We start from the raw sequence: 12,905 nt of genomic DNA, 5'->3' as shown, positions 1-12,905 counted from the left end.
GTATATGAATATTGTGGTAATAAATTGCAGTTTTTGTTAGGTAATATTTTTCTGCTTATATTTGTTTTCATTACAATATTTCTTTATTCCTTCCACAGCTGTCCGTCCACCGATAACACCTCCCAAAAATGTGCAGACTGCTGATGTTGGTGACAAAGTTGAGTTTGACTGCATCGTCTCTACAAGTAAGTTATATTTGTCTTTCCTTCAAAACTTTTAATGTAGAAATCGAAGGGAGTGACCATCACTCTAACCTTAACCATCACCATCATCATCATTTTCATTATCATTATCATTATTATTATTATTATTATTATTATTATTATTATTATTCAGCTGACCCAAATCCACAAATTCAATGGTCCAAATTGGAAGGCCGTATCTCTGACAATGCCATTTATGGTAATGGAGTACTCATTCTGCCTAGAGTCAGAGTTGAAGATGCTGGTACTTACAAATGTACTTTAAGAACAACAGCTGGAGAAGTTGTTGAAACTAAGATTTCCTTATTTATCAGATGTGAGTAATAACAGTTGTTTATTTTTTTTATTTTGCTTTCCTGTTTTTCTTGGGTTTTTTTTTTTCTTGATTCATGCTTCTAGAGAATGATGACACTCAGTAATTGTGGCTATTGTACTCCTTACTTCTTATAGATACAAACTCCTTCAACATACATACAGAACATTTTGAATTTATAAATCAGTAAATATTGTACACATTAATGACATACACAGTATGCCCAACATAATAGACATACAGTAATACGTAACACACTGCATGTATTTATATATCCCTATTTACATGTACAGACAATACCCTTTGCATATTACTATAATACATTTTTACATATAAATATCATCCATTTTGTATACATGTAGCTTGATCAGAATTTCATCTACTATTGAAATTGCAGATTTCAGTATTTCTGTTCTGTTGTTAACTATAGTTTATTTTGAAATTGTTCAGCTCAACCTGTTATTGATGTTGATACAAGCCGTAATTCTGCCCCTCTGGGAACTCCCACTACCCTGGGATGCAATGCTGAAGGAAATCCACAACCATATATTACTTGGACCAAAGAGAATGGAGAGTTGCCAAGGTAAGAGATTTAATGTAGCAATTCCCTTCGTTAATTAATTAGTTTCTTGTATGCCAAATCAGTTGAAGAATTAAAGGAAAAGTTTCAAATTTGGAATCAGAACCTAAAATTAAAATGTCTACGATTAAACATAGCAAAAAGTCTTAGCTAGTAGAGAGAAGGCAAAAGAAGCACTGCTGCCAACTGGGAAGTGGTGATGTTGAGTTTAGAGAAAATGTATGAGTAGACCTATATTATGTATAATGTAAACTATGTGTACAGAAGTCATGCAGCAGGTTCACAGGCAGGATGGGGCAGAAAAGAAAGATTTTTGATATAGAAGATGCACAGTAATAATTAGCAGTAAAAGCACCAATGAAATAAATTCCTTCAAATGCATGATTGTTCACAAAATACATCATAAAGTCTGGTTTTGTTTTTTTAATGTAGGAAAAAGAACTTTTGCTCTAAAGTTTGGAACATGTGTCACTCTATGACATACAAACTTATTTCAGTTATCCAAATTTATTTATATATTTAAATACTGTGTTTATTTTCATGAATATATATTGTGCTATTTAAGTGTAATTCTTGTAGCAGAAGACTGAACCTACAACCTGTGAACCCATAGTAATTCAATCCCTTATTCACTATTCACTTCGCCATGATATCTCCATTGATATTATTATTTCTTTACCTGTTGTGTCTTTCTGTAACAGTGATCATAGCATTGTCGACGGAAACCTCTACATCCCTAAAGTAGAAAAAGACGATGCTGGAACATACTATTGCTCAGCCACAAATAGGTATGAAACTGCACGGCACCCTGTGACTCTTTCAGTTTCTGGTAAGATCAAACAGAATTTTTTTTTCCTTTCATCATTATCATCATCATCATCATCATCGTCATCAGCACCAACAACAATATTTTAATGTCTGTTTTCCATGCTGGCATGGGTTGGACAGATTGGCTATATTCCCTCTACTACTAACGTTTGTAGCCTTGTGCCAATAATATTGGGAATCTTATTACTTAAATATGTGCCAGATACCATTTTGTAGCAACAATTTCATATCCTGCTTGAGATTTTTTTTTATTTTCTTAATACTTTTCACTGTGGTGTAGACATTCATAACCTTTTCTGCTCATTCCCACATCCCATCTAGGAAATTATTATTATTACTGCTCTACTGTCTGGCAACCTCCAAACTCCAGTTTAAAAAGCATATGGATCAAACAATGCTACACAAATCCCATAATTAATAGGATATGCAGTGCAAGGACCATTAAACACTGCCCTTTCCTTCAGACTTAATAGTTTCAGTAAAACATTAAAGCAAAACCTATCATTAAGCCCAATGCATTGTCAATAGTAGAAGAAAACTCCATTTGGTAAGTTGTTTGTCATTGACAAGACCAAGAAAGGTTGAAATCACATGATCTGATAGTCTCTGCACTGGAGTTTGTGGGGATTTATCTCCCCACTAGCGATATAAACAAGTGCATTTTGCACCAGAAAGCCAATATGAGAGTTTCTCACATAACTGGCACAGTATAGTTTGTTCTGATAGAACATCCATGTTTAAGTGGGGATAAATATTACCTCTCAAAAGTTTTATATATTTGTATATGAGAAAATTTAACATTTTTGTCTGTTTCTTTTTTTCCAGACCTTGTTCCTTATTTCCCCCAAGAACCACAATCCTATATTGAATATCCTCCATTGAGAACTGCCTATCTGGACTTTGACATCATTATTTCTTTCCGTCCAAGAGTTACAGACGGTAAGTTTTGGTGTTACTGTTGTTTCTACTGGAGGGGGGGGGGGTTATTATCCATTGCATTAAACTAGGCAGAATGTACTACAAATATTTAGGTATGTAAAATAGGACATTGTACTAGTTACACCTTAACCAATGGCATTAACTGCACATGGGAAAAATTGTGATTCATTGAAGAATCAGTACTTGGTTGTATTTTAAATTTAAGTAAAGCACTTTCTAGTACATGGTGTTCACCACATTAAAAAGGAATAATGATAGATTGACAGTGTTACTGTTATTCTTATTGGTGTTGTTGTAATGGTGAAATTGATTCATTTTTATTATTTTGCACATTTCGGCAGGATTGATCATGTATGAAGGACAAGCCACTGAAAATGGAGACTTCATGTGCCTAGGTCTGCGTGGACGCTATCCAGAATTCCGTTTCAATGTTGGTTCTGGCCCAGCCATCATACGAGGAAACCAGAGTCTTGAACTTAACAAATGGCACACTGTACGTCTGAAGAGAGACCGTAAGGAAGGTAAGCAGTAAACTCTTAATAGAATCTAATATTTCCAATTTGCTATTCAGAATTCCAAATATGTAGTCATGCATGATTGATTAGGCAATATTTGTTGCATGAATGAAACTATATATTTCCAGTAAACCAGCTAAATTGGTTCTGATTAACACAGGTCATATGGTGAAATGAGTGAACCAAATTACTGTCTACTATATATTTGATCACTATAAACAAATCATCTGTACAGTTTGTTCAGAAAGAAATTGCAGAACTCTCGTCCATCATCCATGACAAGAGAGTCCATGATATATTTCTTCTACAATATATTCTGATTTTCTTTATATTTTTCTCCATTAGGTAAACTTATTATTGATGGCCAACCTTTTGTTGGCACTGCACCAGGACCATTCCAGGGACTTGACCTCAACCAACCTTTGTACCTTGGAGGTTTACCTGACTTCAATGCCATTCCTCAGTCCGTTGGTTTTGACAGAGGATTTGTTGGTAAGTTCATTATATTATCATTATACCTTTTTGTTTTTTGTTTTTTTCCTGTATTCTAAAATAACTGAAGTGTGATGAAAATGGGAAGGGTTGGGGAAAAAAAAACTTTGTGGTATTTAGTTAATCCTGAAATGAATCTGCAAGAGTCGGCTTTTCAATTTGTCCTTTCTGGGTTGATAAAATTCAGTGACAGTCAAATACTATTATTGATGCAATTGACTGTTCCTCTCCCTCCCTCCTTTGAAAAAAAGTGACTATAATGCTATAATGGTGATGATAATGACAGTGATGAGTGGAAGATATTGATGAAAATGATGAAGCAGAAGATGAAATGCTAATAATGGCCGTAATGTTGAGGAGGAAGAGGAGGACGATGGTGGCAACAACGATGATGATTGGCTGAAAAAGAGGAAGATGGTGAGAAAGTAACAGTGATGAAGACGTGATGATGGCAAAATTTCCAAGATTTTAATTTGTTTTTTTTTGTCTTTTTTATCCCATAGGTGGAGTGAGTCAAGTGGTAATTGGAGGCCAGGAATTGAACCTTGGAGGTGATGCAACTCAAGTGGTTGGCATCAGACAAGCAGATGTGTGCTCTGCGTCACCTTGTTTCAATGGTGGAACATGTGTTCCAAAGAATTCTGAATATGGTTTTGCTTGCTTCTGTCCACAGGGCTTTGCAGGTTACCAATGTGACACTGTTGGAGAACGTTGTTTCCCAGGTAAATTACATCAATTATTTCATTTCTTTTTTCTAGGTGCAATCCCATGGTCATTCGTGACTGAAAGGATTTTTACTTTACATGCTCTGAGTTCAGATTTCTCCATATTTGCACATCACCTTTGTAGAAACAATACAATTAATACTGGCAGTTTGGCAGTATACTTTAGTGAAACATTTTACCATCTGTGCTAAGTTACAATAGTAAAATTTGTATTTTAGTAAGGGACCAATATTTTTTTCTTCAAACGGTAAAACGTGTGTGAGAGAGAGAGAGAGAGAGTGTGTGTAATATATATATATATATATATATATATATATATATATATATATATATATATATTATATATTATTAATATTTGTTGTCACCTGAAAGAGTGCAGAATGTAAAACAATATCTGATACATACATATATTTGATCATTCTCTTCTTTTTCGTTTGCTTGTTATCCTTGTCTGTCACCCCTTCCAACAACAACAGCAAAAATTATTGAAACTATTGATAAATATTACTGACCTGTTTTACCAGGTGCTTGTGGGTCACATGGAAGGTGCCAAGAAATCCCAAGCTTGGCCACAATCAGGTGTATTTGTCCTATTGGACACCTCGGCAGGAGATGCCAAGAGGGTGAGTGTTTGACTGTAAAAGACAAAAAAAAAAAAAAAACTTTAAAAAGTTTGTCATTCATCATCTCTGCACGCTGCCAAAATCTTAGCCACCCTCTTTTAGTTCTCTAATATTTTTTAACTTTAACTACTTTCAGCTTTTATTTCTTTCCTTTCTATTGATATGGTTCAATCCATCATATTCTACTAATTTCTTTAAAAAAGTCTTTCTTTTCTTTCTTTATCAGTCTATTTATTTATCTATCAATATATATATATATATGTACACACATACTTAATGTATATCTAAATACATTTAATATATTATAAATGTATGCATATATACTTTTTCAATATATTAAATATATATATATATATATATATATATATATATATATATATATATATATATATATATATTGATTTAATATATTATGTAGATTGTAAATATATATATATGTAAACCTTTTTTCATGTTTGCTTTAATTCTGGCCTTATTACAAGCTTTCTTATTACCTCTTGAACTATATTTTTTTCTCTTCTCTAGTCTTACTTTGTCTTATGCCAGAGCTTTAAATCACCCCAGCTTGTTTTCAATTATCTCCCTTTGATTCTATACCTCTTTTAAATCTTCAACTAGTGCTTTGTCTTGGTTTGATCTCATGACTGCTTATTAATTTTCAGGGCAATCTTTGCCTTCGTTTGATTAACTTTTCTCTATCATTTTTCATCTTGTTCATCCAATCCATCTGTTCAGCAATTATTAAGTGATATTTCTTTAAATCAACACGTTTCCCATCTCAAGTCATTACAAATTTCATCTTTTGTCACTGTTCGTTCATCTGTCCTCAGAATCAATATTACTTGCCTTTCAGTGTGCACAAACATCTCTGTATTTTGTATCTTAGATGAAATAAAGATAAATGAATAAATGCCACTGTTTACATTTTGTGTATATGATGAGATATATATAGCCTTGATCAATAGAACTATTTGGAAAACTTTTCATTCATTTCACCATCACCTCATTCATCATTATCGTCATATACCAATTGCCACTTCTTTAACCTTTATAACACTGCCTTCTATTACAGTGATATTTTAGCTATAAGCTGCATGAAGTTATCTTCCACCAGCCTTTTCTGTCCTTTTTTGGCCTTATTATAAAATATATTTTTTTTAATATGTATAGAGATATATGTGTATATATATGCATATGGTGTGTGTGTGTGTGTGTGTGTGTGTGTGTGTGTCTGTGTGCATGTGCATTCATATATATATATATATATATATATATATATATATACCTACATACATATATAGCTTTCAAATAAAGCTTAGATGTATAATTCAATATGTTTTGACATGAGTTAAGTGTTTGTAATTGTGTGAGGAGAAAAACTATACATAGCCATGCAAAGTAGTGAATGCATTTGTGTGTGTGTGTGTGAGACAGAGACGGAGACAGAGATTGAAATGCACCTACACACCTAGGTATATATTCATTAAAAACAATATGCAACTTGTTCCGCTGTCAGTCTCTTATCTTGCTTCATCCAAAACTGTGTGAGATGATATAACCTTCACTTGCAGTCACTAACACTTGCACTGAGTAACTCTATACAATACCTTCTATTACAGCTCTCCCTCTCTCCCTCTCTCTCTTCTCTCTCTCCCTCTCCCTCTCTCTTTCTCTCTCTCCCCCTCTCTCTCTCTCTCTCTCTCTCTCTCATTTTCACACTTTCCTGCTGCGTTTCACCTCCAATGGTTGTTTTCCAGTTTTGCTAACTTTTTTTTTTTTCCTTTCTCGTGTTTGATTTGTTCCTTACCTTCCATCATTTCTTGAAGGAAGGATAACCAATTCATTGCACATAAATTTTAACAACAAAATCTTCTATGGACACCAAAGGACAATGTGGACCCTGGCTGAGCACCACTGATTTACTTAATGCAAGCAACACTTTCAAAAAAGACTAATTTGGATGGTCACAGTTGGAATGCCTTTGATCTACTGGTCATATTAATTGACCTGAAACTAAACAACAATGGCTTGACTTAGATATAAAGTAGATTCTATTAAGGTTCATTCAACTAATTATATTTCTTCCTGCACAGAAATTAACTTTATTCATAATCAAAGGATATTAATTAGTAACATACTCAGTTTATACTTGTATATGGTAAGTGTATATACTTGCAACCCCTCAAGGAAATTCATGTCTTTAATCCTTTTAATTTCTTTATACAAATACAAACTATCAATTCTCAATAAAATTATTAAATACATTTTCTATTCTTCATTTCACCTCCACCCTTTCAACATTTTTCATTTATTTTTTTCTTGACCCCTGCTTTTGTCACCTGAATATACATCAACCTCAGGAGTAACAGTGAAAGACCCATTCTTCAACAAGACCTCCTACATTTCCTACCCAGCTATCAATGACGGCCACAAGGTTTTAACTATTGACATCCAAATTAAACCCCACACTCTGGATGATGGTATCATTCTCTATGAAGGTCAGCAACAGAATGGAAATGGAGATTTTGTTGCCTTGCTTCTTAAAGATCATGGCTATCTGGAATTCCGATTTGATGTTGGATCGGGTCAGTATTGGTTCCATTAAATTCCTTTGTTTGATTTCAGTGGTTTTTGTTGTTGTTGTTGTTTTTTTCTTTTTTTGTCTGTTTAAATTTGTGTGGTAAAAAGAAAATTTGTTTCTTACAAAATTTTAAAGAACTTTTTGTAAATCTTTCATTGATATGAAAATAAAATAAAATAAAATAAGAGTAGTTTTAAAGAAGCTTGAAACAATCTATTCTGTTGGTAACAAAGAGTTTCTTTGTTCCTGAAAAAAAAAACAGACAAAGATACATATGTGTGATACTTATGAAAGTCATGAGTATTGAATGTGAAAAATCTGTACAAGTATCTTCTATAATCACTGGCTAACTAAAGCCTTGTGAATGGATTTGGTAGATGGAAACTGAAAGAAGCCTGTCATATATAGATATATATGTGTATGTGTGTCTTTGTGTCTGTGTTTGTCCCCTGCCACCATGTGACAACCAGTGTTGGTGTATTTGTGTCCCCATAACTTACCAGTTCAGCAAAGACACCGATAGAATAAGTACCAGACTTAAAATAAGTAAGTCCTAGGGTCAATTCATTTGACTAAAAATTCTTCAAGGCAGTGCCCCAGCATGGCTGCAGATAAATGAGTGAACCATGTAAAATATAAAAGACAACTGCTTAGTTGTCCTTCTGTGCCACATCAATAAATTTCTATTTTCTTTTCGTCTCTCACCAGGCCCTGCTATCATCAGAAGTGCCGAGCCTATCAAGGCCAATGAATGGGTTAATGTTAAACTTCATCGCAAGGACAATGTTGGTATGTTGCAAGTAGGTGATAGCGCACCAGTGGAAGGTAAATGCTGTTTTTTATACTTTCTATACACCATACATTAATGTATATGTATGTGTATATATATATATATATATATATATATATATATATATATATATATATATATATATGCCTTGGTGTATATGTGTGCATCTGTATATATACATGAGTGTGTGTGTGTATGTGTGTGCGTGTAATTCAGTCTAAATGCATAAAACATTTCAAACACTTTTGCTACCTGTTTTGAATATGAACTTTAAAACATCCGTCCTTCATAATCCTGCACACATGCATATCTCTCAGTTCTGTTATGACTAGCTTTCACTACTGCCATCACCTTCTTCCTCAATCCCCACCACTCTGAACTAAATCAAGGGATTCTTGTGACAGGAAAACTAAAATTGCTGTGGGTTCTCATACCTTTCCAACACTGACAGCATACAATGATTTTGGAATTAATTGTCACATGTGCATGCATGCATACATACTTGTGTATATATGTAAATACATGCATACTTGTGTATATATGTAAATACATACATACATATATATATATATATATATATATATATATATATATATATGGGAGAATATACAAATAATAACATCAGACGAGGACAGGTGGTGTAAATAACAAAAGGATATATTAGTATGACGCTCGGGAATACGGAAAGTCTTTGACGTTTCGAGCTACGCTCTTCAACAGAAAGAATACGGAGACAAGGAGAAAATCACGGAGAAAAAAAATTGAATAGTGTTAAGTCAACGGTCAATCATATATATATATATATATATATAATTATATATAAAGGGCATTATAATTAATTATATATAATTAAATATATCTATGAAGAAACAATGAATTTTTTCATTACGAAATTTTTCGTTATTTTTTCATTATGAGGTTTTTTCACGCTGACTACTTGATAAATTCTTATAAAGAATTTATCCTATATTATATTATATATATATATATATACATATCAGGACAATTACCCCCCATAGGACAATTACCCTCCTTGGTTAATTACCCCCTCTCCAATATATTAAGAAGTTTTTAATCATTCATCTGGTCCATCTAACAAGCTTCCTTCTACACACACAGTTTTGCTGTCCATCAAATTTCACCCACTTAATCTACAATTAACCTTACCTTCTATGTTGGTACTATATTTTATGCAACAATCATTACAGAATTGAGAGAATATGTCTCCAGCGCAAGACACGGATATGTTAAAGATCTTAATAATGGCAAAAAACAGATCTCTGTGAAACTTTCAAAACTTCCAAGAATGACTTCCATCTATCTAGTTAACTTATTTTTTCTTGTTTTATTCTATAAACATACATACATACATACATACATACATACATACATATATATATATATATATTAACCTGACCATCTGTTTGCATTAGAATAATATTGGATTTCCTGTCAGGGTAACTGAATTGTTAGTCTTTTGTGTTTCACTAATAACTAATCTGTAGAGTTGTTAGAAAACTAAAGAAATTCGAATGAAGAATGATATCAAAACTATAAATTTTGTATGTTTAAATAATTTTCTTTTCTTATGTTACCTATAATTCTTTTGATAATCAGTGAAATATAAATTGTTGGAAATGAGAAAAGAGAAGAAAAATACCATTTTTCTCTTTAAAAAAAATAAAAAAGTTGTTTTATACACTCTATTAATCAATTTTCTATTTTTCTACTCATTATCAATTTATAGCTGAAATAGCTGTGAAAAATTATCAAAGTGGACCTTAAATGTGAAGCTGTGCACATGATATTCTCTCATTCCATTTACTTGATATTCTTTCATTCCATTAATATGATATTCTCTCACTCCATTAACTTGATATTCTCTCATACCATTAACTTACTGTTCTATTGTATTCATTTCTTGCTCTCTCCTGTCACTTAAAAAACTTCTTTACTCTTAGTAATTTGTAACTCTTACTTGGCATAAATATAACAAATTCTTTAACTTATTATTGCTACCTTTGTCAAGGATCATGGATTGGCAGAATCAACAGAGCATTAGAGAGAATGCCTGGTGATATTTCATTGTTTTGCTACGCTGTGTTTTGAGCTAAAATCCCATGGAGCAATGGAGGAGGATGGAGACAGTTTTATCTTTCTTCCTGTTCTCTGGGGTCAGTTTTTACCCTTCATTCTTCCAGTGTCAGGAGGATGAAAGTAGCAGTCAAATACCCAAAGTTAATTTAATCAACTTTACACTTTGTACCTATCAAGAAATCATTATCAGCACTGTCTCTGAGGTTTTGAATTTGTGCCATGTTCTTGGCACTAATCTCTGCCTATTCCCTTTAGATTCCTTTTCATTACTCTCAGCGCACACTTAAAGTCTCTTTACTGTTCTACCAGGTCAAATCAAAGAGCTTAGTTCTTTTACAGATGAAGACCAATATATTCATTCCTCTATAAAAAAAATTAAAAAAATTTGCTTTGTTCTGCTTAGTCAAAAAACAAAAAGAATTAAAATTATTATTTTCAATATTACTTCTTTCTGATGAATTCAAGTTCTTGGAAGTTTTTTTTTTTTTTTTTTTTGTCATTTTCTTTATTGGGGAAGATGGTCCAGCTATTGAAAAAAATCTATTCCATTAACCAGTTTCACTTATTTCCCCACTCTTTGATCTAACCAACACCAGCTATACCAGATTTAATAATATTAAAAAAGAAAACACAAGGATTTTTTGTCTCTTTTCATGTTGTATGTATTCTTATGTTTATTGTTGATGTTGTTCCTCTTAGTTTAGCAACTTAATGAATGTGTATTTTGATTGATTAATTAATCAATTAACTTTTTTGACATGTATTTTGTAACGAAAATGAAAAACCAACCAATTTTTTTTATTAATCGTCTTTCTACTGAATTTCTTCTTTTGTCCCCCAGTGAGACCTGGGAACACAGAAATAGTCTTGTCTCGAGGAGGTATATATGCTTATCTTACCTGTCTCTAGCATCTTTGCTGAAGTGGTCAGGTGGATTGGCACTTCTTTTCCAGAAGTCTTCTCCACCTTTTATTAACAATTTTTTTCTCCTTTTTTTTCTCGCTCTTTCTCTCTGTCTCTTTCTGTCTCTCTTTATTTCTGCCCAAAACTCAATAGAACAAAGACAGAATTTCTAAAGATGCATTTTCTAAATAGTTAGAAGAAAATATTTGTTTAGAACACAATAAATCAGAACATCTAACCCATGAATATGTTGATACAGTTATATATTAGGAAAGCTTTAGCTTTGGAGATTACAGATGATATAGAAACATCCTATTGTTCTCTTGAGTTATTTTTCTGACAACTTAAACTTGAGAGAACAATAGGACATCTACATCATTTGTGGTCTCCACAGTTAATGCTTCCAAATAAATAATTGTAGTTATATCTACATTATACATGTTACAAGTATTCTAATATTTACATTAATAGTAATATCTGTAAAGATTTTGAAAAACCTTGCTCAGGCTTTCACATTAGAGAGGAACTTTTCAGCTTCTGGCCCATAGTCCTACGAGATATATGGAAGCTCCAGAAAGTGTTGACCAGACAAAATGTTTTAGTAGACAACTTAACAAACAGATTAAACACAGAAATTGATCAGTAAGTTAATGTTGACATATTTAATGAATGATGCATAAAAATAGCTAAGTAGAAATTAAAATGTGGGAGATAAACAAATCATAATTCTTCAGTGATTCCAATTTTGTTGAAATTGTGACACTCCACCAAAATATGTGGCCTTGTGCAAATGCGAGGAATCAGTATTGTTTTTCAACAAGCATGGGAGATAACTACAAATATGTTTCAGTATTATTATGACTTCATTAGTGAAGCCTAATCTTCACCATGCTTGATGAAGTAGTGAATATACATATTGTGTATTCATTGAGTATAGGAAAATAGATTTGTTTAGAGGTTCAATAAGTCATTACTGCCTTGTACATAGAGCACAAGAGGTAAAATTAATGTTAACATATATGAAAATCATATTAGTCAATGACTTATATTGTTTTCTTCTGTTTTTTTTTCTCATTGCGTATTTATTTTTGATAGTTTTACAATGTTTCCTGCTTTAAATGTATTAGCACTAATTTACTTATTGTTTTTTTTTATGTAGCTGACATCTGTGATTCAATTGAGTTGTTAACAAATTGTTTTACCTGTCTAATTCATTATACTATAATAACTGCAGCTACACTGCTTGTCAATTCAATTTCTAGGTTTAAACTCAGACAGGGAGTTGGATGACTTTTACATTCTTCATCGACTATAAA

The 12,905-nt window shown here is 32.4% G+C and overlaps 1 protein-coding gene across 33 annotated transcripts in view; it reads left to right on the top strand.

The window, feature by feature from the left end:
- Positions 1–12,905, top strand: part of LOC106879161 (basement membrane-specific heparan sulfate proteoglycan core protein) — a 175,917-nt gene that overhangs the window by 145,111 nt on the left and 17,901 nt on the right. For 28 of the 33 annotated variants that reach the window (XM_089343084.1, XM_089343099.1, XM_089343102.1 and 25 more), the window contains 12 exons: positions 99–185; positions 337–519; positions 967–1,099; positions 1,798–1,925; positions 2,750–2,863; positions 3,205–3,384; positions 3,724–3,870; positions 4,374–4,592; positions 5,120–5,218; positions 7,579–7,803; positions 8,508–8,624; positions 11,528–11,566. In XM_089343084.1, the coding sequence (XP_089199210.1) occupies positions 99–185; positions 337–519; positions 967–1,099; positions 1,798–1,925; positions 2,750–2,863; positions 3,205–3,384; positions 3,724–3,870; positions 4,374–4,592; positions 5,120–5,218; positions 7,579–7,803; positions 8,508–8,624; positions 11,528–11,566 (1,671 nt within the window). The remainder of the gene's footprint in view (positions 1–98; positions 186–336; positions 520–966; positions 1,100–1,797; positions 1,926–2,749; positions 2,864–3,204; positions 3,385–3,723; positions 3,871–4,373; positions 4,593–5,119; positions 5,219–7,578; positions 7,804–8,507; positions 8,625–11,527; positions 11,567–12,905) is intronic. The other 5 variants (XM_089343089.1, XM_089343080.1, XM_089343086.1 and 2 more) reach the window with 3 other exon arrangements.

Source organism: Octopus bimaculoides, chromosome 26 (assembly GCF_046866305.1).
Source record: "Octopus bimaculoides isolate indiv1 chromosome 26, ASM4686630v1, whole genome shotgun sequence".
Lineage (NCBI taxonomy): Eukaryota > Metazoa > Mollusca > Cephalopoda > Octopoda > Octopodidae > Octopus > Octopus bimaculoides.
This window is presented reverse-complemented; position numbering and strand designations above follow the sequence as displayed.